General features: G+C 48.0%; 2 protein-coding genes across 2 annotated transcripts; one reads left to right on the top strand and one right to left on the bottom strand.

Annotated features, from left to right (window-relative positions):
- Positions 1-2,682: 2,682 nt before the first annotated feature.
- KD926_011436 (superoxide dismutase) lies at positions 2,683-3,469 on the top strand (the record flags this gene model as incomplete). Its single annotated transcript, XM_053103718.1, has 3 exons — positions 2,683-2,727; positions 2,782-3,261; positions 3,356-3,469. 3 exons carry the CDS (start codon positions 2,683-2,685, stop codon positions 3,467-3,469), a joined length of 639 nt encoding a protein of 212 aa, XP_052952985.1.
- A 181-nt stretch (positions 3,470-3,650) lies between these two features.
- On the bottom strand, positions 3,651-20,193 carry KD926_011435 (acetyl-CoA synthetase-like protein; the record flags this gene model as incomplete). Its single annotated transcript, XM_053103716.1, has 7 exons — positions 3,651-3,873; positions 3,950-4,138; positions 5,018-5,183; positions 5,596-5,630; positions 5,680-5,817; positions 6,672-19,717; positions 19,768-20,193. The coding sequence occupies 7 exons, from the start codon at positions 20,191-20,193 to the stop codon at positions 3,651-3,653; spliced, it is 14,223 nt and encodes a 4,740-aa protein (XP_052952984.1).
- Between the last annotated feature and the right edge of the window lie 590 nt (positions 20,194-20,783).

Here is a 20,783-nt window from a genome sequence, read left to right as displayed (position 1 = left end):
CGTGCTTTTTAATTTATTTGGTTTTTTAATTTTATTTTTTTTTTTTTTTTTAAATAATATTTTTTTTTTTTTTTTTTTTTTTTTCCCTTTTTTTTTTTTTTTTTTTTTTTTTTTTTTTTTTTTGAGTCGCCAACAAATATCATTTCATCTTTTCTCTGGGGATGCTTGTTAAAGCCAGCAGAGCGGAACCTCCGCTCTTTTGTATATAAGCCGGTGACTTAGCTGTGGTCTATCTTCTTTCCCATCATTCCATCTCCTCAACACCATGTCTTCATCTGCGATTCCAGCGCTGAATATAGCATCCCCAACTGTACCACTCCTCACAGAATCGCATCATTCGGGAATCCCCATTCGTCTATCAGATGCTGCCGAAAATTCTAAGTCTAAGTGCAAAGACAACAGCACGGTATCCGGAATAACGCAACGCGGAAAGACCTCCCAGTCCTACCGCCGTTCATCAGCAGAGCCGAGTTCAATGCAGTTATCACAAAACTTGAATGCCTAGTCGGTTCAGAAAATGTCGAGCTGAATGACAAATCCTTGAACAATGGATGGTACATGGAGCACCCGTACAACCTGGCTTTGCTACTCGTGACTCGGCAAAACTCTAACGCAAAAGAAGAAACACCCACGACGCATTCCATCTTCTCGACCCGACCGACACAGTCAGCTCCGCTGCGGTATACCCCAGCTCGACGGAAGAAGTATCCTCGGTGGTCAAATGGGCCAACCGATACGAAATTCCCCTGTGGCCGATCTCCATCGGACGGAACCTAGGCTATGGAGGTGCAGCTCCGCGCGTGTGCGGAAGCGTCGTCGTCAATCTGGGTAAGCGCATGAATAAAGTGTTGAAAATGGATCCCGTGCAGTTTTGCTGTCTTGTTGAGCCGGGGGTCTCTTACTTTAAGCTGTACGAGGAGGTTCAGAAGACGAGATATCCCTTGTGGATCGACACGCCTAATATCGGCGGTGGATCGGTCTTGGATCGAGGGATGGGATATACGCCGATGGCGGATCGTGAGTGCCCTCCTCTGGCTCTATTATTCAAGCCTAACAAAGCTCCTAGATTTTGCGAATCATTGCGGATTAGAGGTGAGACAAGAATCATGATATTTAAGATCTAGACTGACTCCCACCTAGGTAGTTCTTCCAAATGGCGAAGTCCTTCGAACCGGCATGGGCACTCTGCCCGGCCCCAATGGCCAAGATAATCCGACCTGGCAGGCTTTCCAGTATGGATACGGGCCCTACATCGATGGCATCTTCACGCAATCCAATTTTGGCATCGTGACAAAAATGGGCATGTGGCTGATGCCAGAGACCGACCATCTTACTATCTTGGTTACATTCGCAGAAGAGGATGATCTTGCGAACATAATTGAAGGCTCCCCTCAACTCCGACATGTCGCTCAGGAGCTCACTGCGACGGGGAAGAATCGAAGTGAATTTTATACCGGTGAGGGACAAGTCCCACTGCAAGTGATTCGCCAACATGCGTCGACACTGCCATGTGGTGACTGCTCGTGGGTGCTCTACGGTATGAAATCATTATATCTTCTACATCCAATCAATAACTCAGACGTGTAGCAACCATATACGGTACCCCCTCAACCATCCAAACCAATCTATCTGCGGCCAAACTCGCCTTCGCTGAAATCCCAGGATCACGTCTTCGTCTCCCTTCCGATCTCCCCAAATCTCATTATATCCACTCGCGGGCCAATGTATCATTTAGGGTTCCCGAGACCCACACGCTAGAGTGTCTCAATTGGAAGCACAGTGGCGCCCATCTCTTCTTCTCGCCAATCTGTCCGCCGCAACGAGACCATATTCGAAAATTATACGGCATCGTCTCTCGCATCCACCGAGATCATGGACTCGATATATTTCCTACGTTTTGTATTGCTCTTCGTGAGATCCACCTGATTATCAATATCGTTTATGATCGGGCTAGCTTGGAAGACAAGCGAAGAGCAAAGACGGTGATGACTGAGATGATCGACGAGTGTGCGGTGGCAAGTTATGGGGATTATCGCACCCATATCTTGTTGGCGGATCGAGTGGCGGGGACTTACTCTTGGAACAATCATGCCTTGATGAGGTTTCATGAGAGCATGAAGGACATGTTGGATGAGAAGGGGATTCTGGCACCGGGGTGGAGTGGGATTTGGCCAAGGAGATATCGAGAGGGGTTTCGATGAACTGAAATGTGGGTTCGAATAAATGACTGTGTCTGTCAGTCTCTATTCCATTCTTCCCCTTATACCTGTGGCTTCTACTACAGTCAAATCATCCGCCGAGTGCCCGTCAACGTTTATCTACATCACCCACAAGAGAATATCACACTCCCCAGCGAGCTACCTGTCTTCAACAGATTGTTTTAATAACATCATCGAATCTCCGCTTAGAAATACACCCCCCTTTGCAAGCACCACCCCTCTGAAATTGCATAATCCTCATCTCGAGCCAATAAGAGGGCCAGAAATGTGCTCAATTGCGCGCATCCAAGGTCCTCTTCTTCCCCTCTTCCGCTTCTAATCGATAAGCGAAGTACCTTGGGAGAGCATATTTCTTAGTCTGGTCTGCCTGTCTGACCTTTTCCTCTCCATTCTCAGCGATCACTTCACTTCTCATCTTTTATCACAGTTCAACACATCCAGGCAATCAAACCAACCACCCAACATGGCCCACCAATTCTCTCTTCCTCCCCTTCCCTACGCCTACGATGTAAGTCCATTCGTCCCGTCTTTATTCTGACAAGAAACTAAATCCTACAAAAAGGCCCTCGAACCCGCCATCTCCTCCCAAATCATGAAAATCCACCACCAAAAGCACCACCAAACCTACATCACAAACCTAAACGGGGCGCTTTCCGCACTAGAGAAGGCCCAGTCCACCAGCGACGTCCCCCAGCTCATCTCCCTGCAACAAAAGATCAAATTCAACGGCGGCGGACACATCAACCACTCCCTATTCTGGCAGAACCTGGCTCCCTACGGGTCCGCGGATACCGAGATCGACAAGGTCGCTCCATCGTTGAAGGCGGCTATCGAGACGCAGTGGGGGTCTGTTGGGGCGTTTCGGGAAGCGTTTGCCGGTCTCTTGTTGACACTGCAGGGCAGTGGGTGGGGATGGTTGGTCAAGGTGAAGAGTGCGGGCGAGGAGAGGTTGGAGATTGTCTCGACGAAGGATCAGGATCCTGTGACTGAGGGGACTCCGGTGTTTGGCGTCGATATGTGGGAGCATGCGTATTACCTTCAGGTTTGTTTTACTTTCCTTTACTTCTCTTCTATCCCCCCGTCTTGGTGTTGGGTTGGTCGTGTTTGTTGAGCTCCGTGCTGATGATATCTGGCAGTATCTCAATAACAAGGCCTCGTATGTCGAGGGTATCTGGAAGGTCATTAACTGGAAGACGACAGAGGATCGTTTCAAGAATGGAGTCCGGGGGGACTCGCTGCTGAAGTTGTAAATATTTCGTGAAAGCTGGAGCTTGATATCCTATCCAGTAGTAAATGACACGATCTTACCATGAACCATAACACAAAACATAATGAAACCCGCATAGTCCATAGGCTAAAAAACACACAGAGATAAAATCAAACCCAGAACACCTCGCAGAGCTGTTCCCATCAGCCAGCATACCCAGCTGTCTAGTCAAACCCCACAATTCCCATCCCCATTCTTTGTCCCCCAACCGACACCGTAACTTTTCTCCCCACGATGCCGACATCAGACACGTCTAAATCCATTCGCTCCGGCAATTGTGCTTCGAGGTCCGTACCTTGCAGCCCTGTTCTTGATTCAGGGCTCACAAGAAATTGGTGTAGAGGGGGTGTAGTTAGGTTTGAAGTGGATGTGAGATCGCCGTGTTTTCTAATAGCAGTCATTAGCCCCCCACTTCAAAGAATGACCCAAATGATAGCAATGTAAAAGAACGGAAAATACTTACTCAATCCTAATATCCACATCTTTTGACTGGCGAAAGAGGTTTAACGTCGTAGCATCATCGATTCGAAAAACAGCTGTTGTCCCGGATTCAATGTCCTTGAAGAAAAGAGAGTAGGGGGCCATGTTGCCGGTAGGGCCCTCTGATGATGATGAAGGAAACATGATGGCGATGCGATTTCCGGAGCTAGGCCTGGAGGGTCCGCACATATTGCTTCTCTTTTTCTTGATCTGCTTTTCTGAATCCGTGAAGAGGTTCAACGGTCGATGAAATATCTCGGAGTTAGGGCTGTAAGTAAGGCGTGGCAGAATAATATATAGTGGTGATAGATAGTAGATGAGTTTTAACAAAGCGATCAGAAATTCACAAAGAAAGGGGCAAGAGCCTTTATCTATCCAACTCAATCAACCCCTACTTAGATTCCTTTATTACGAATAATTCCCTCTATGTCCGCAAGGTAGCCTGTACTCGCAAGGTGCTCAAATCCGCGCAAATCCACGCATCTCCTTCACCGCCTGCTGCGTTGGGTGGTGATCATTGCCCAATCTGACAAGAATCGAGAATGATTTGCTTTCGGAAGGGTGTTTCGTGAACAGAGATCGGGAGAAAGCCGTTTGATTTCATTTCAACTTCTATACTATCAGTACATTTTTGCTGTATGATCTCTACGGTGTTACCTGTTGGAGATGCTTGAATTGATGAGCAGGCAATAACCGGGTCACATTTGCGCTAAACCATATTAGGAAAGCGAGGCCTTCGTGAAGGGGGATATAAACGTTGCTCAAGGGTTCCATTCCACGACTCTTCTACTCCTAATCAAGTGCTCAATTCTCAATAGCATAACTGTACATGATTCTCTCTGCCGATATCGACGGAATGAGCCCCTGCTAGGATCTAGTTCTTTCTTCCCTTCACCCTCAAGACACCAGGCCAGGTCGATAGGCGCAGGTGGGACCGTTTCAAGACATATCCAAGGTCTTCCGATATCAAGAATCAGGGCAGGGCCCCCTCGCTTCCGGTCCATCGGCCGGAATGGCCATGTTGCCCTTATGAATGGATATCGATCAGTACCTCACAATTGGAGCAAGGGCTCCAAACAGTCCTCCAAATATTGCCCAAGAGCCGATCATCGTATCCAGTTGTGCCTGGTACGTAGCTGTTGCACAAAACCAACCCATACCGATGTCGGCTCCCATAGTCTCGTGATTTTCGTGGGCCTCTGTGAGCTTTCTTATCTCTAGGAGTGTCATGCGTTATCCTTTCGCTTTGGTTATCTTATGACGCGTCAGCATAACGCGCTCTCTCGCGCGAACCTCCCGTATGATCTTCATAAAAGCTAGCTGAGTTTCCTGCAGTTGAGTCTCTGCCTTAGTTGTCACTAGCCCTGCCGCCTTGGTGCGAGATATAGTTTTGTGCAGCAGGTCTACATGTCCGGCATGAGAAACTATGGCAATAAATCTCTTGGTGTCAATGCTTTGAAGATGTTGCGCGTCTGACATTGCGAGAATCCACAATCAATTGACCATATGTTTACATAGAAGATAATAAGACCTGAGTACACCTGTTGTGCGGCTTCTTGGGATTGACAAGACATCAGGAGTTTCTTAAAGGGGTATGTCTCCCCACAACGACCAAATGGTGTTCCGTACCCCCTCCCATTTGCTCGTATTGAAGTCGACTATGCCTGTGACCAGTTTCTTAGAGTTAATAAGGGAGATCTTATTATGCCATACCGCGCTCGGTCTAGGACTGCCAGCCAGGACCCTAGACCGCTTTGAGAAGCAAAGCCTCCTCGAGAGGCCCCAAGGGCAAACTCTCGTTCTGTATTCCATGTGCAGGGTCGCTCTTCCAACCGTCCGAACTTGATCGTCCTAGACAACCGATCAACCAGTTACCATAAATGTAAAAGTGTAATCTGGGGTTTGGCTCACCGGGATCTCCATGAGGGAGATGATAAACCGGCGTTATGGGGGTGACGTAGGGCGGTGGTCAATCAAGCAAAGTTCTATCAACCTGATGAAGTGTATCAATTGAAACGACAGGCTAAAAGGTGACAAGGTGAGGAAGTGAGAGGGAGGAAGGAAGTTGTACATACATAAGTAGTTTGGTCGCATTCACTGCAATTAAAGAGCTCTAACCTTCACCATCAACGGTAGCAGCGCCAAAGTAGTAGTAGTAGTAGTAGTAGTAGTAGTAGTAGTAGTAGTAGTAGTAGACACAGCGTAGGCTTGGCCTAGGTATATTGACAGTTTTATCACGCTGGCTTCCTTAATTTAAGTTATCGACTAGATAACTATAATTTGAATTTATATCTTGAATATTCCCAATAAAGGATAACCTGTAGTTCAGTTGAGCTCTATATTAATTATAAATCATTCAAAGCACTTGGGAATCAGATATAGCATTCAGGATGAAGATCAAGGATAAGCCGTAGAACTACTGTGCTAAAGAGATGTCCCTCTTACCCACCATGGCGTTTGGGCTTAAACAAGTGTGGTCTCAAAGTAAACCAAAACAGTTTACACGGTTTGATTGCAGGTAGCTGATTATACTATCACGGCCCCCAGCACGGTCAAAATCGACAATTGGTAACGACCCCCAACGCCAACGCCAATTTGATGTAGCTTTCGTGTGCTTCAGTTGAAATGAACGGCTTGAAGCAGAATCATCCAAGTATCTAGAGAAAATTGCAATACATCAATTTGCCAGCAACATAGACTCCAACCTTTCAAGAGATTCATCAGGCGATGCCGAAAAAAGACAGATAATCCGACAAAGCCTCTCCACAACCCAATCTGCATTCTGCTGATTTAAAATTCCACTCAATGTATCCAGAGCAATCTGTAAACCGCCGTCCTCCACAGGCCGTGACTCGATCAGTATGTCGTCCGGTGGACGAGGCCACTCATAGGAGCAAGTCACCTGCGCTTGTGCATCGCCAAAAGGAAACGGAAGATCCGGCTCGATGTTCTGATGCACCAGGTTGCTCTGATGAGTTGTTCCGCTTGGCCAGCATGTAGAGCGTTCTACAATCTGACGGAAATCCAACAATTCGTAGTCAAGACTTTCTCGGTGTTGGTGTTGGAGAAATTGCATTAAGTCAAGAGCTGTCCATGAGGATTTAAGCTTCGCTCGGACAGGGATGAAATTCAGACATGGACCGACGACATCCTGAGTCGATGGAGTTGCGTTGCTACGGCCGTTGGATATCTGCGTGAACACCACATCTTGGGTGTTTAGCAACCGTGCAAGCAAAAATGACCATGCGGCCTTGACTACTGTCGCTGTAGTCATTTCATGAGGAGGTTGCTCAGGGTAGATGCGCTGAGTGGCTGTGATGAATTGTGTCTCGTCTTGCTGTGGATTACTCGTTCCGTGGAACATGGTGTTGTCGATTCTAGAGACGGTAGACCCTTCTAGCGTCTTTCTCCAGAAGGTAAAAGCGTCCTCGGTCTGGCTGATCATCCACTGCTTCATGTGTGCAGAGTACTCCGTTGGAGGAGATAAGCTGACACCTTCATGTAGTTGTTTCAAATCCTTCCAGAGTATGTGCAGACAATACCCATCAAATTGAGCATGGCTTAGCCTTACTATCAGAACCTTTTTGCCGTTAGAATCTTCCGCAATTGCGAATTGAGTGACAGGGTTGTTCAGTGTTGGTGCCGAAATGTTGTCCTCCCGGCGATGCTTCTCCACAAATTCCGGAAGGCTCGGGGTCGTTCCATAGTCATGGATGTGCGTATTGATCCCAGACAAGACAACTTGAAGGAGAGCATGTCCTCGTGATATAAATACAGTACGCAGAATTGCGTGTCGCTCTACTAGCGCTGTGCAGGCGGATTGAAGCTGATTTCGCTCAACAAGACCTTCCAGATTCAGAACCCAATATTCAGGAAGCTGCATCAAAAAGCGCTCAGCCGACTGACTGACGGGAAGGACGTCCACAATCTCATCCGGATGGAAGGTGAAATTAGCCTCGGAAGCCAACATATGAATGAAATCTTCTTTCCGTGAAAAGCCAAGATACTCGTTGAGAGCGTCTTTTGAACACTCATGCTCAACCCTGCTGTCCTCGATGAGTAATACTAGGTCGGATAGTTTAGGTGATTTGAAGACATCGGTCACCCTGAAACTGAATCCAGACATACGTGCTCTTTCAACAAACCGAATCGCAATGATTGAATCACCCCCCAGTCTGAAGAAATCGTCATCGAGCCCGATCTCTGAGGAATCAATATGAAGAACCTCGGCCACGACCGCTTGAATGGATCGTTCCGCAGGAGCTCGTGGAGAACGTTTTGCAACATTTCCGGCAGTATAAGCCTCAATTTCACCTTTAGAAAGTGCTGCTGCCTGTCCACGAAGAAGTCGTCGATCGGCCTTCCCACTGGGTGATATGGGCATGTAAAGCAGCGGAATAAAAATGGCTGGTACCATATAGGATGGAAGCCGTTTCTGTAGCATCAGCATTGCCTCCTGATAACGCTCCCGATGAGCGGGATCAGATGAAAGAAATAATGCTGAATCACCATCTCCCTCATGTTCACTTGCTGCTCTTGTCTTGTCAAAGACGAAAGCTGCCAAGACCGTCCCAGCTCTCTGTGCTGGCTTGATCAATTCCACCACCACATCTTGCACGGTTGGGCTTGTTTGCATGATTTGATGTTCAATCTCCCCTAGCTCTACTCTCTGTCCGCGGATCTTCACTTGTGTATCCTTCCGACCAATGTATCGGAGAGACCCATCAGCGTTGTACTGCACTAGATCTCCAGACTTGTAAAGCCGAGAATTCGACCTCACTCCCTGATGCCATAGGGGTGACGTCTCGATAAAAGCGGCGGCTGTTTTTTCGGGCTCATTCAAATATCCCCGCGCTAAAGCATGGCCTTCAAGCACGAGCTCGCCAACTGCTCCAATTGGAACAAGTTTATTATGGTCATCCTTGTCCACGATCCAGGACAGAACCCCAAACGTCTTTCCAATACGTGATGGATCTGAATCCGGATTAACGTCGGCAAGCACACAGCAAACGGAGCATTCGGAGGGCCCATAGCCATTGACAAGCTGAATTTTGCTAGCCCATGTTTGTACATCATGTTGCGATAACGGCTCTCCGCCCAATAAGATCGTTTTGAGGGTGGGTATCTCCTCAGGACAAAGCACGCGTGCAACAGAGGGAGTCAGGTCCACGCGATTGATTTCAAGCTCTCTCATCACGCCAGGTAAGTCATTTCTCAGACTACTTTGCGAGGCAACGCAGACACACCCTCCTGCGAGAAAGGTCCATAAATAGTCGGCAATACTGACATCGAACATATGGGAAGCGAACTGAAGTGTTCTGGTGCTTGAATCGAGATACATTGCCTTTTGCTGCGCAAGTCCACTCGTATGGAACGCAGAATGTTCAATCACAATCCCTTTTGGCTTTCCTGTTGACCCCGATGTAAAGATGGCATACAATGCGTTGGAATGCGTGACTTTCTGCACGAGGCCAGATGCGACGCTGTCCCCATGCGAATAAAGATCCTGGCTAACTGTCACAACTGTCGGGGCTAATTGACGGGCGACATCTGCGCATTCGATCGAAGACACGACGATGTGAGCACCAACGTCCTGGAATATAATCTCCAGGCGCTGGAATGGAACCGATGGGTCAAGAAGAACAACTGCTCCACCAGCTCTGACCACTCCAAGAATTGCAACAGATACCCAGCGCGTTTTCTCGGCCAGGATAGGGACAAAGACTTCTGGTCCAATTCCTTGGGCTTGGAGATGCACTGCAAGTTTCAGTGACAAACAATCCAATTCCTTGTAGGTAAAGTTGCCATCCCATGCGCATACAGCCAACACGTCTGGTGATTTTAGACACTGTTGCTTAATACCTTCGTGTACGCATCGCTCCATCGCTTCCGGTAGCACCCCGTTCCAGTGCATAATTTCAGTCTGCGCGTGAGGATTCAATGACTTGGCATCGGAGATGCTTGCCCCGGGGTCTTTCTGAATCATCTGTACGAGGTGAACAAACTGAGACAACATCCGTTCCGCCTGCTGTAACCCCAGCACCCGTTGATCAAAGTCAAAGGTAATATTTGTCTCGGTATCAGAAAGCTCACAAGTGACCTCTAGCGCATATGTACTGAAATACCCTGCATCCGTTGCTTCCTGAACCGGAACCCAGAATTCATCATTGCGTTTGGTCATGGAGGGTTGAATTACAAGCAGATTTTGGAATTGGCAGGCTGCCTCGGCATCACCTCCTAAGCGACGAATGTTCTGCAGCCCGAATTGTTCAAAAGATGTCATCGCGACTATCTGTTCCTGCATTCGAAGCAAACCTTGCAGAGCTGACTCCTCGGGTTTAAACTGGAATCGTAACGGCACAGTTGTTATGGTTGGACCTGTCACAGATTCAATTCCTTCCAGGTTGGCGTTTCTTCCCGAGAGAGTCAATCCGAAAACGACATCAGTCGGAGCAGAGTACTGTGAGATCAACAGAGCCCATGTCAACTGGAGAATTGTGGCATTTGTCAATCCAGGAAGGGACCTCAGTCTGACCGACTTGTTAATTGCCATATCTGTGGAAGGCTTATAATCGAACGATGGTAGTGGGGGGAAAGTTGCGCTGTCGGAACCCTGAAATTGTGTACGCCAGTACTCCCTGTTTCGCTCCACATCAGATCGTGCGACATAGCCAATAAACTTGTTGAATTGACTGGTGGGCACTGAATGATCTTCGTACGCTTGTTTAACCTGGTCCATTATCATCGGCAATGACCATCCATCATACAGAACATGATGAATTGCTAGAACGAATGCCCTAGTACCGTCGGGATGGGACCGATTGGTCGCTAACTGAAGAATTGGCTCGCCTAAATGCATTTCTTTGTTTGACAGACCCGCAACATAGCTGTCGACGTTATCAATTGAAATCCAAGACAGTTTTTCGCGGACAACAACTTGCAACAACGAGCCAGCCTGTATGATTCGTGTTCGCAGAATTGGATTTGCGTTGGCAACGTCTTGCCATGCTTTTTGGAATCGAGCAATGTCAACGTTTTCGGCAAGTCTATAACTGAAGTGAGCGAGATATGCACCAGGCGTTCTTATAGAGAGCGATATGAGTCCCTCCTGCAGCGGTGTGCATGGGTAGACATCCTCTATGAACTCTCTTTTAACTGAGCACTGTTGCTTAACGGCCTCGATAATATCTTCCACGCTCTCTTTGAGCAGTGAAAATGGCTTCTGAAAGTTTACCTTCAGATCAGGATCGGCCTTTGTCATCTGACAAGCCATGTCTGACAGAACTGGGTAAGAAAATATTGTTGGAACTGTCAAAAGTAACCCTCGCCGACGTGCAATAGCCGTCAATCGCATGGCCAAAACCGAATCACCGCCGATGTGGAGGAAGCTGTCACTAGCACCAATCTTGTCCACAGCCATATCTAGCAACTCGGCCCAAAGCTCGATTAGTGTAGTCTCCATTTCAGTGCCTGGCGGTTTTATTGGCAGTGCTTGAGATGATAAGCTGTCGAGCTGATTACTGTCTAGAGAAGCGGCCAGTTCACACAACAAACGCCGGTTCGTTTTTCCAGTGCCAGTGAATGGGACAGAACTCAACGGAATATATGTTCCGGGGACCATGTATTGTGGAAGAGAAAGTGACAACTGCTGCTTAGCCTTTTGACTCAGGTCGTGGAAAGCTTCATCCGGGGAAGCTAGTATAGAGCATTCATCCGATATGCTTGAGACATTTGATCGACTTCCGGTCATGCAGATGAACGCACAAAGTTGTTGCGACCGAGTATTAGCTAGTAGAGGAACGAACAACTCGACTATAACAGCAGCATGTGGCGGAAAGCAGGTTCTTAAATGGCTTTCGATCTCTTCAAGCTCAATCCGTTGACCGTTGAGTTTGACCTGCCTGTCCTTGCGCCCTACGTATTTGATTAGGCCATCATCGGTGTATTGGACTAAATCGCCAGTGCGATACAAGCGTGTTTCGCCGGGGCCACGGAAGCGAGAGATCCATGGTGGGTTGTGAACAAAGCTAGCAGCTGTCTTCTCTGGATCGGCGATGTATTCTCTGCTCAAAATGGGGCCCTCGATCAACAACTCTCCGATGGCCCCCCATGCTGCTAGTCTGCCTGGATCGGAAGGAGTAGTGATCCAACCAGCCCCGTTGACCATCGGGCCTATAGTACCCGGAAGCCAACCAGTCTCTGGGATTTTTCCGACAGCAGCAGCAAATGTGCACTCAGCCGGACCATAGACGTTAATCAGTGATGTGTTTCTTGACCACCAGTCAACGAGGGTTGATGTGAGAGGCTCCCCTCCCAAGGCAAACGTTTTGAGAGAAGGCACTTCTGATGGAAGCAAGAGATTAGACGCAGATGGAGTCATGAATGCCCAGTCAACTTGATGTTGATTGATAAATCCAGCCAGTCCAGAAGTTCGATCGAGATCGGAAGGTATAAAAAGAGTGCTTCCAGAGGTTAGACTGCCGAGTATTTCCATTAAGCTGGCATCAAAGGCATATGACGAGAATTGAAGTACCCTCGACGGTCTATCAAGATTCAGGCATGCGCGGAGATTCCTCAGACCGGTTGCTATGCTTTGATGCTCCAGAACGATACCCTTTGGAGTCCCTGTGCTGCCTGAGGTAAAGATGATGAAAGCAGGATCCATTGGATCTACCTTTTGCACAATTGGCGATTTCCCGGGTTCCGGAGTATCCAACAAGGACTGCGATATTGTAACAACGTTCTCGCAAATAGAATCCATCAAATGTTTTGTTGTAGGCGAAACCACTGCATACCTTGCGCTGGACTGGTCAACTATCGATTGAATTCGTGAACGAGGATGTGAAGGATCAATCAGTGCACAAGCTGATCCCGTTTGAAGAACTGCAAGAATGGCTAGCACTGTCCAACGGGATTTCTCCATGCATATCACTGTTACTGGGTGGGCCCTAATCCCAATAGAAGTAAAATGTTGAGCCAGCCGTGAGCTTGATGCGTACAGTTCCTCATATGAAAATAAGCCATCCCATGAGGCGATAGCAATCTTTGTTGGTTGCATACGGCAACTTTCAAAAACCAAGTCATGAATCAGTCGATCTACTCGCTGTGGTGCTTTCATGTTATAGCTCGACAATCTAGCCAGGTCTTCGGGGCTGATGACGTCTATTTCCTTGATGGGGATGTTCTGATCTCTGAAAATTTGCTGGAAGACATGGTCCAGCTGATGAGAAAATGCTTCTGCTTCGATGGAGCTCAAGTGCGACAGGTCGAAATTACTAGTAAGTTTCAACTTGTTTTTATCAGCGGAATGTGTAAATATCAGCACAAGGGGAGAGCTAGCGAAGTTTGAATAAATGTCCTCTTCAAGTGGGGGCTCCTTGAAAATCTTATCCTTAGATGGACTCTCGTCAGCTGGTTGGATGATAATGTGACATTGAAAATTGCAGGCTGCTGTAGTCTCCTGATTAATCTGCCGTATCTTCTGCAGACCGGTCTGCTCATGTGGTATCATCCGAGTGAGGCGATTCTGTATCTGGGAAAGGCATTCTTTCGTGGTACATGCAGCTGGCAACTCAATTCGAAACGGCACTGTTGCAATTGTCGGACCGGTGAGGTCTTCAACTCCTGTTACAGGGGCATTTCGCCCCGACAAGGTAAGTCCGTAGACTATGTCGTCACTCGCTGTATAGTGACCAAGCACAATGCTGCACGCAAGATGAATGAATGTTGACAAGGTGAAGTCTGATTCGAGGGCGTGTTGGAGAGGAATATTGTGTGAAACACTCTTTCTTGAGAACGGAATGTTTGGTCTCTTCTGCATCGGTGGAAACATGGTGGCATTCAAATCTTGGAACTCGCCTGCCCAAAACCTTTTACTGGCAGCAGTATCAATGTCTCGCACATACTTTGCGAACGCATTGAATGGACGAATACTCAATTCTGCCCCGTTGTATGCCTCGCTTGCCTGCTTCAAAAGGTTTGAAAGCGAGGACCCATCGTACAGTGAATGGTGAAGCCATAGGTGCAGTTGAACACAGTCATCATTGTGAGAGATGCTGAACTTGCAGAGTGGTTGACCATGCGCAATCCACAGCGGGGCAAGGTCTGCAGAAAACTGGAGCTTCTCACGGAGTATGACTTGGAAGGAGTCATTTGAACCGAGACAACCCGCAATAATGCGAGTACGAAGAATGGGGTTCGCATTGAAAACAACTCTCCAAGCGAGATAGAGGCGATCAGGGTCAATGTTTCTTGGAAGATCAAAAGCCATTTTGAGCACGTAAACATCTTGGTCCTTTATGCTCAACGCCATAAGCGCCTCCTGCATTGGAGTACATGGGTATATGTCCTCTATGGCATCTCGGTCGACACCACATTCGCGAGCTGCAGTGTTAATGAGGTCTGTACGCGTATAGCCTCCAAGAAGGGAAAAGGGAGCAATGGGCACTGGAGCCGAGCTGTTAGCCTCACGGCGAACTATCAAAGCGAGATCATCAAGGCGGGGATGGCTGAATAATTCGACAACTGTGATGGTAATTGCGGATTTTCGAAGAAGGCCCACTAATCTCATCGCCGAAATAGAGTCTCCTCCGAGATGGAAGAAGTTGTCATCCATTCCGATGTCGTCTAAGGGTATTTTTAAGACAGTAGAAACGGCTTTCTGCAATACTGACTCCTCCGTGGAGGAAGCATGGCGTTTTGCTGGCACCGAGAAGCAATATGCCCAGAGGTCTTTCCTAGATAAGGCGGATAGACTTTTGCGAAGCTGTGGCCGATCTGTCTTTCCAGCTGGGCTGAGTGGGATCTTGCTCACGGGCAAAAATAGCGCTGGAATCATAAAGATTGGAAGGTGTGATTTCAGGGCACTCTCGGCAGATTCAGTCTGCAACCGGAATGAGGCGCTCGCCCTTACGATGATGCTATCTTCACTGTATACAACATCATTCAGCAGAATAAAGGCAGCCAGAACAGGATGTGCACCTGGATCTGCCAGCGTGACTAGATCAACGACGATCTGCTTTGCTTCGGGAAAGCACTCCGACAGATGCTGCTCCACTTCTCCCAGTTCAATTCGCTGTCCGCGTAGCTTGACCTGGTTATCTATGCGTCCAAGATATCGCAAGGTGCCATCGGCTTGTGCGCTATATTGCACCAGGTCACCTGTTCTGTAAAGTCGGCCCTCTCTGTCGTGTCTAAAACGACGCAACCATTCTGGATATTGGATAAATGCGGATGAGGTCTTGTCTGGGTCTCCTAGATAGCCTTTCGCAAGAATGGGGCCTTCAACAAGCAGTTCCCCAGGCGCACCAATTGGCCTGAGTCTCTCAGGGTTGTTTGGGTCCATAATCCAGGATACAGCAGCAGCCCCTCGGCCGATATTTGAAGGATCAGAGTCACGATTGACAGACGGCTGAATGGTTGCATCAACAGAGCATTCGGCAGGTCCATAGCAATTGACCAATTGAACTCGGTCCGCCCACATAGTCACATCCAACTTTGTCATAGCTTCACCCCCTAGAGCCAGTGTGCGAAGAGTCTTCACTTTCTGTGGATCTAGTACTCGTGCTAAAGATGGCGTCAATGTCGCCCAAGTGATTTCGAAGTCATTGATTGTTTGGTCAAGGTTATTGCGACTGTCTGACTCCGAAGGAATACAAACACATCCCCCGTGAACAAGAGGATACAGAATCTCTGCAATCGAAGCATCAAATGTGAAGGATGCCAGTTGCAGCACTCGGGAGTGATTGGTTATGTGTTGCTTGCCACCATGCACCATAGCACTAGTGATGAAAGCATGATGCTGAATTGCCACCCCTTTGGGTTTACCGGTTGAACCTGAGGTGAAGACCGCGTAAACAACATCATCAGGGGAAGCTGCCGGTCCCTTCAACTGCAACTTCATGTCAGCAGATTTCCAGTTATACTCTTTGTCAATTTCAACAATCTGGAGATTCAGCTCAGTTGCTTTTGACATGTACTGCCCATATGTAATCACAATTCTGGCTTGAGTATCTTCGCAAATTCCCCGCAGTCGCATCAAGGGCTGTGCTGGGTCAACAAGCACAAAAGCACCTCCTGCTTTCATCACTGCCAGTATCGCAACTACAGTCCACAGAGACTTCCCGACATATACCATCACATAGGTGTCAGGATGAACGCTCAACCCCTGGAGGTGCGCAGCGAGCATGGTGGAATATCTTTCCAGCTCCTCGTAAGATAACTTTCCATCCCATGCAATGACAGCTGGAGATTGAGGCTGTGACCAACACTTCCTGTTGATAATATCATGAACGCAGCAGTTGATTGCTTCTGGTAAATGGTTGTTCCAGGTCAGGAGCGTCTGGAGATCAGTGTGATTAACGGATTCCATCTCCGAGAGTAGTTTATTCCCGCTTCGCGCAACGCCATTTAGATTGTGACAGAACTGTTCGAGAATCCTGCTCATGAACGAATCTGCGATAATCTCCGCATCGTATTCCACTTCCAGTCGAACTGCATCTTCTTTTCCAAGCTTCACCTCTAGCGCGAGAATGTAATTGTCCACGATTTCCGTCGAAAGTTCTTCCATACAGTTGTTGAATATGGTCAATGCGTCCTCGTCATAGAAAGGCTGGATAATTAGTAGGCTTTGGAGCCTACAGGCAGTAGCAGCTCCAGCTCCAAGCGCAGCGATTCTTTGGAGACCCAAGTAGCCGAAATTCAAATACTCGGCATTTCGCTCCTGGATAAAACGCAGAACATCTCCAAGCTGCATTGAACGATCCAGTTTTATCCGCCGGGGAATGGTGGTGATTGTTGGTCCAAGAATCTCATCGATACCGCCCACGGCGACATTGCGGCCCGCAAGTGTGCTACCAAACACTATGTCGTCAGTGCCAGAGTATTGCGACAGGGTGAGAGCCCAGGAGAGTTCTATCATAGTTGCAAGCGGATATTTCAGTGTCTTTGTCGCCTGCGGTACGGATATGAAACGGCTCATTTTATGTAGCGTAGCTGGCTTGTAAGTATGATCTCCCGACGGGGGTTGAGGGAACAACGGTCCTGAAAAGCCCTCCAGTTCATTTTGCCAGAATTCCTTGATTTCATCTATGTTAATCTTCAGGAAGTAATCCACAAACATTCTAAATGGCTGCGAGCGAGGTATTATCCCGTAATAAGCCCTCTCCACTTGCTGAAAGGTTCGAGGGAGTGACCAGCCATCGTATAACGTATGATGAATGGTCAGAACCAAGTACCTGCGGTCATTATCCAGGATCAGTGCGAGGCGGATCAAGGGGCTCCCAAGTTGTATCCCTTTTCTCTCATCCTGCTCAATGTAAGACTTGAGGTTATCTGCGTCGTGCCACAAATTGCTATGTCGGACAACAACCTGGAATGCCACATCAGATCCAGTCTGAATGATCCGTGTGCGTAAGACCTGATTTCTGCTGAGGACCATGGTCCATGCATACTTCAATTTCTCTATATCAATAGCACGTGGGATCTGAAAAACGGACCGATTCACATATTTAGCCACGGGGCTGGTGATGGAAAGGGCCATTATTCCCTCCTGGAGTGGGGTGCAAGGGTAAATATCCTCAATTTCCTGGACCGCTGATAAATTGCAGATCCTCAATGCTGTTTGTAGAATGTGTTCTTTTGACTCAGGGCTCGTCAATAAAGAGAAAGGCGCCACATTTGCCGTATTCTTGCTGCCTCTCATGAGCTTCGCCAGATCTGACAGGACGGGTGCTCTGAAGATCATTTCTCCTGAAAGGTCGACTCCGGTGTCGTCCCTGGCAATCTTTGTCAATCGCATGGCTAGGACTGAGTCCCCACCAAGGGAGAAAAAGTTATCATCCATTCCGAAATCTTTCACGCCCAAGACTTCTTGGATTAATCGATGGAGCAAATTTTCCATTTGGGAGACCGGAGTCCGTTTCTTTACCATAACCCCACTGAATTCTTCAAGTTGGGCTCTAGTATATTTCGAAGCCTCGATACGCAATTGCGTTCGATCAGTCTTTCCAGTTCTGGTGGTAGGGATTGTTTTTGTTGGAATCATGACGGAAGGGACCATGTATCTTGGTAGCCGGTCGGACAGTTTGGACATGGCTGCCTGGGCTAATATTCGGAACTTTTGACACGGAGAAGCAAAGATACCCTCATGAGTGGGTGCATTACTATCCTCGGGGCTCAAGATAAAGCCGGTTAAGATAGGGATGCCTCCACTTTCTGCGGGAATCACCAAGCCAGCTACCGTCTGTTTGACGACAAAAGCATCACGCATATGGTGCTCAACCTCGCTCAGCTCTAATCGCTGGCCGTGAAGCTTAACTTGCTCATCCCTGCGACCAATTATCCTCAATGTTCCATGTGACACATACTGAGCTAGGTCTCCCGTGCGATACATCCTCCCGTACACATTATCTGGAAAGGCCGATCGCCAGGGGGGGCTAGGGACAAAGGTAGCATTTGTCCTGTCCGGGTCACCTATGTATCCTCTTCCCAGAATCGGTCCTTCTATGAGGAGCTCACCAACTGCGCCGATGGGGACAAGCTTCTGGTAGTCTTGAGCGTCAGTGATCCAGCACCTTGCCCCAATTCCTGATCCCACTATCCCAGATTCTCGCTCGCCACGTGTGATTATATAACCTGTGGTAGACACGCAACATTCGGCCGGGCCGTACATATTAGCCAGGCGAACACGGCACTGCCATGTTGCTATATCGGACGAAAGCACAGGCTCTCCAGCTAGCACGAGCGTCTTCACAGATGCTATGTCGGAAGGCTGTAAAAGTCGAGCCACAGTGGGAGTCAATATGAGAAAGTTGACTCTTAATTGGGAGACTGCCAGCGGGAGATTCCATTTGCGCACTTTTTCAGATGCCACACATATACATCCACCAACAATCAGCGTTGTTAAAATTTCTTGGACACTGGCATCAAAAGCATGCGATGCAAATTGCAGAACTCGACTGGTGGCATTCAATCCAACGTAATGCGCAAACGCAGTCTGTCCTGAGCAATAAGATAAATGATTGATTACAACTCCTTTCGGAATGCCGGTGGAGCCCGACGTAAACTGGGCAAAGAGGGCATTTCGTGGATTAGCAAGCAAACTGAATTGTTGTGAAGAATCCGGCAATGATGGAGTCAAGTCAAGTTGTTCATTATCGACGGGAACAACCTGAGGAGCCAGTCCCGTGACATCGGCGGTCAGGTGCCTTGACGACAAAATCAGAACAACATTCAGCCCTTTGCACATTCCCTGTATGCGAGTTCGCGGAAGGGATATGTCAAGAAACGCAAAAGCCCCCCCTGCTCTCATAACGCCCAACATAGCCACTGCGGTCCACTTGGACTTTTCAAAGTAGAGACCGACAAACTTCTCCGGGCCCACACCATGGTGTGCTAGATGAACAGCTAGCCGATGAGAGAGGTTATCAAGGTCATGATACGTGAGCTCCCCGTCCCAGGCAGACACTGCGGGTGCTTCGGGCTGTTCTTTGCACTTCTCGAGAACAAGGTCATGGACACAGCTTTCTATGTTCATCGGTGGCCCGGAGTTCCATTTATCCAGTTGCCTGATGGTCTTCGCTGTGCACAGATTGATAGAGCTCAACCTAGGCTGCTTCACCAATTCCACTATAGTTTGACTAAACATGCTCGCTACATGAAGTGCTTGCTCTTCTGATAGGAATGAAGTCCAATAATGCAGAGAAATGCTGCATGCGTCGCCTTGAGACTGAGCCTCAATACAGACACTAGACTGTTCACGCTGTGAGCGTATGACTCTGTTGTTTGATCGAGTTGACATACCGAGTGAGCGACATCGAGGTAGTTCCAGATTACTGCAGTGTCCAGTCGCTTGACTTCCTTACGTGGCAGAACGTCATTCCAGCAAACAATGCTTCGAGCGAGGTGTACAATTTCCTTGTCTTCTTCCAGATCCAGTGCGCAGAGTACTCCGTGGCTTTCCGGGGACGGATGCTGCCCAGTGAAATATCCAAAGATGGGTCGGTCTGTCCCTATGTAAGACCTAAGCAGAAATGCCCATGCCACCTGCAGAAGCTGAGGCAACTCGATGCCATTTCTTTCGACGAACTCGACGATTTCATGGTACGATGTGAGCTCAATCAGGGTTGACCTATGTGTATCCTCTCCGTCAAAAGCAGTGTTGAATATGGGAAACGAACAGGCCTCGTTGACGGCTGGTGTCCAATTAGATTCCCGTGCCTCCCCCATATCGCTAAGATTGTACCCAATTCAAACCAGATGATTTCGGAAGCAATTGAAAAACAACGTTCAAACTTGCGATGTTATTGTAAAGCACCTAGGCATCTCTCTTCTCGCTCGCTCTTCTACTCTACGAAGTGCACGATGTCAGCATTATGTCATGCAAAGTCCGATGACTATCGCAACGATTTTCTTTTTCTGAACGCTTAAATTGTTTCAACCCGCCTGCCTTGTTTTAGGCGTTTGCTGACCACACTGCATGATCTGCTTTTAGTCTGCATGAGCTGTAGAGCTCTCCGTCCAATGACGTGTCTTCTCGAAATTGTGGTGACAATAGTTTGACACTGCTGGCATCTTAGGCACATGTATGACTGTTACATCGGCCGGCTTGTAGAGATCTAGATCCTACTTTGCAAACAATCTACCAAGATTCCACAGCAAACTGAAATTGATTGGCTGATCTCTCCAATCGAAAGGGTCTAATTCTACAAGATACAAGCATCGCTATGTATGTACGAGTGCGGGAATAACCACATCACTACGCAATATACGCAAACTCAGCTCCCTTCTATTTGGTTTCAGTGCACAAAAGAAACAAG

Source organism: Aspergillus affinis (genome assembly GCF_023601865.1).
Source record: "Aspergillus affinis strain CMG 70 chromosome Unknown NODE_95_length_147632_cov_85_268117, whole genome shotgun sequence".
Classification (NCBI taxonomy): Eukaryota; Fungi; Ascomycota; class Eurotiomycetes; order Eurotiales; family Aspergillaceae; genus Aspergillus; species Aspergillus affinis.
Note: the sequence above shows the minus strand (reverse complement) of the source record. Positions and strands in the feature narration are given on the sequence as shown.